Source organism: Mesitornis unicolor, unplaced genomic scaffold (genome assembly GCF_000695765.1).
Source record: "Mesitornis unicolor isolate BGI_N332 unplaced genomic scaffold, ASM69576v1 scaffold937, whole genome shotgun sequence".
Lineage (NCBI taxonomy): Eukaryota > Metazoa > Chordata > Aves > Mesitornithiformes > Mesitornithidae > Mesitornis > Mesitornis unicolor.
The window spans coordinates 24,782-26,136 of record NW_010196867.1 but is presented as its reverse complement, the minus strand read 5'-3'; the positions used below and the strand labels follow the sequence as shown (position 1 = coordinate 26,136).

Below are 1,355 nucleotides of genomic sequence, written 5' to 3'. Positions count from 1 at the left end.
AGGAAGGACAGAACTGCCAGAATCAGAAGCACCTGCATGCTTCTATAGTTCATCATGGCTGCAAGGGACCTGCAGAGACAGAGTGTGGTGGGTCGACCCTGGCTGGATGCCAGGTGCCCACCAAAGCCGCTTAATCGCTCCCCCTCCTCAGCCTGACAGGGGAGAGAAAATAGAACAAAATGCTCATGGGTCAAGATAAGGACAGGGAAAGATCATTCATCAATTACCGTCACAAGCAAAACAGACTCGACTTGGGGAAAAATAATTTAACTTATTACCAATCAAATCAGAGTAGGATGTTGAGAAATAAACCCAAGTTTTAAAAACACCTCCCCCGATCCCCTTCTTCTTGGGCTTTACTTTACTCCTGATTTTCTCTATCTTGCCCCCAGCAGCACAGGGGGACTGGGAACGGGGGCTGTGGTCAGTTCATCACATGTAATTTCTGACGCTCTTTCCTCCTCAGAGGGAGGACTCTTCACACTCTTCCCCTGCTCCAGCATGAGGTCCCTTCCACAGGAGACAGTCCTACACGATCTTCTCCAACTTGAGTTCTTCTTACAGGCTACAGTTCATGAACCGTTCCAGTGTGGGTCCCTTCCATGGGATGCAGTTCAGGAGCAGAATGCTCCAGAACCGGTCCCCCATGGGATTGTAAGTCCTGACAGTAAACCTGCTCCAGCGCAGGTTCCTCTGTTCATGAAGCCACAGGTCCTGTCAGGAGCCTGCCCCTGCACAGGCCTCCCATGGGGTCACAGACTCCTTCAGGCACATCCACCTGCATGGGGTCCTCCATGGGCTGCAGGGAAATCTCTGCTCCAGCACCTGAAGCACCTCCTCCTCCTCCTTCTTCACCGACCTTGGTGTCTGCAGAGTTGTTTCTCTCACATCTCACTCCTCTCTCCATTGTTTTTGCAGTAGTTTCCCCCACCCCTTCTTAACTACATTAGCACAGAGGCACTACACCACCACTGCTGACTGGTGTCACCTGGCACTCATCCTGCAGGTCTTTAATGACAAGAGGTACATCACAATGTGTTAGTCCAGCTCAAAGGTCTGCCCAACTCTGGCTCCTTGTTTCTCACACTTAACCTCTATTCTGCCTGCTGAGAATGATCTCGTCACTGGAAAACCTCCATTGTGCTGCCTGGGAACAATTCGTAGCCAGAGTACTGGCTGGCACAGAAATCCGCAGGAAGAACACAGTCAGGGGTGGGATCTGAGGCACAAAGGAGTCACCTAATTTTTAAAAAGTATATTAAAGCGTGATCTGCCAACTGCTCCTCTCTTGTGCTCTCTCCTCCCTCCTGCAGCCATGCCCGATTGTGCCCTGAACACGGGTGGGAGCATGCAGC

The 1,355-nt window shown here is 51.3% G+C and overlaps 1 protein-coding gene across 1 annotated transcript in view; it reads right to left on the bottom strand.

The window, feature by feature from the left end:
* The window catches only part of CHST4 (carbohydrate (N-acetylglucosamine 6-O) sulfotransferase 4), a 1,149-nt gene extending 1,093 nt beyond the window's left edge, over window positions 1-56 (bottom strand). Inside the window, exon 1 of the mRNA XM_010188610.1 lies at window positions 1-56. This exon is cut by the window's left edge and continues 1,093 nt beyond it. Coding sequence (XP_010186912.1) covers window positions 1-56 — 56 coding nt within the window.
* Window positions 57-1,355: the final 1,299 nt, after the last annotated feature.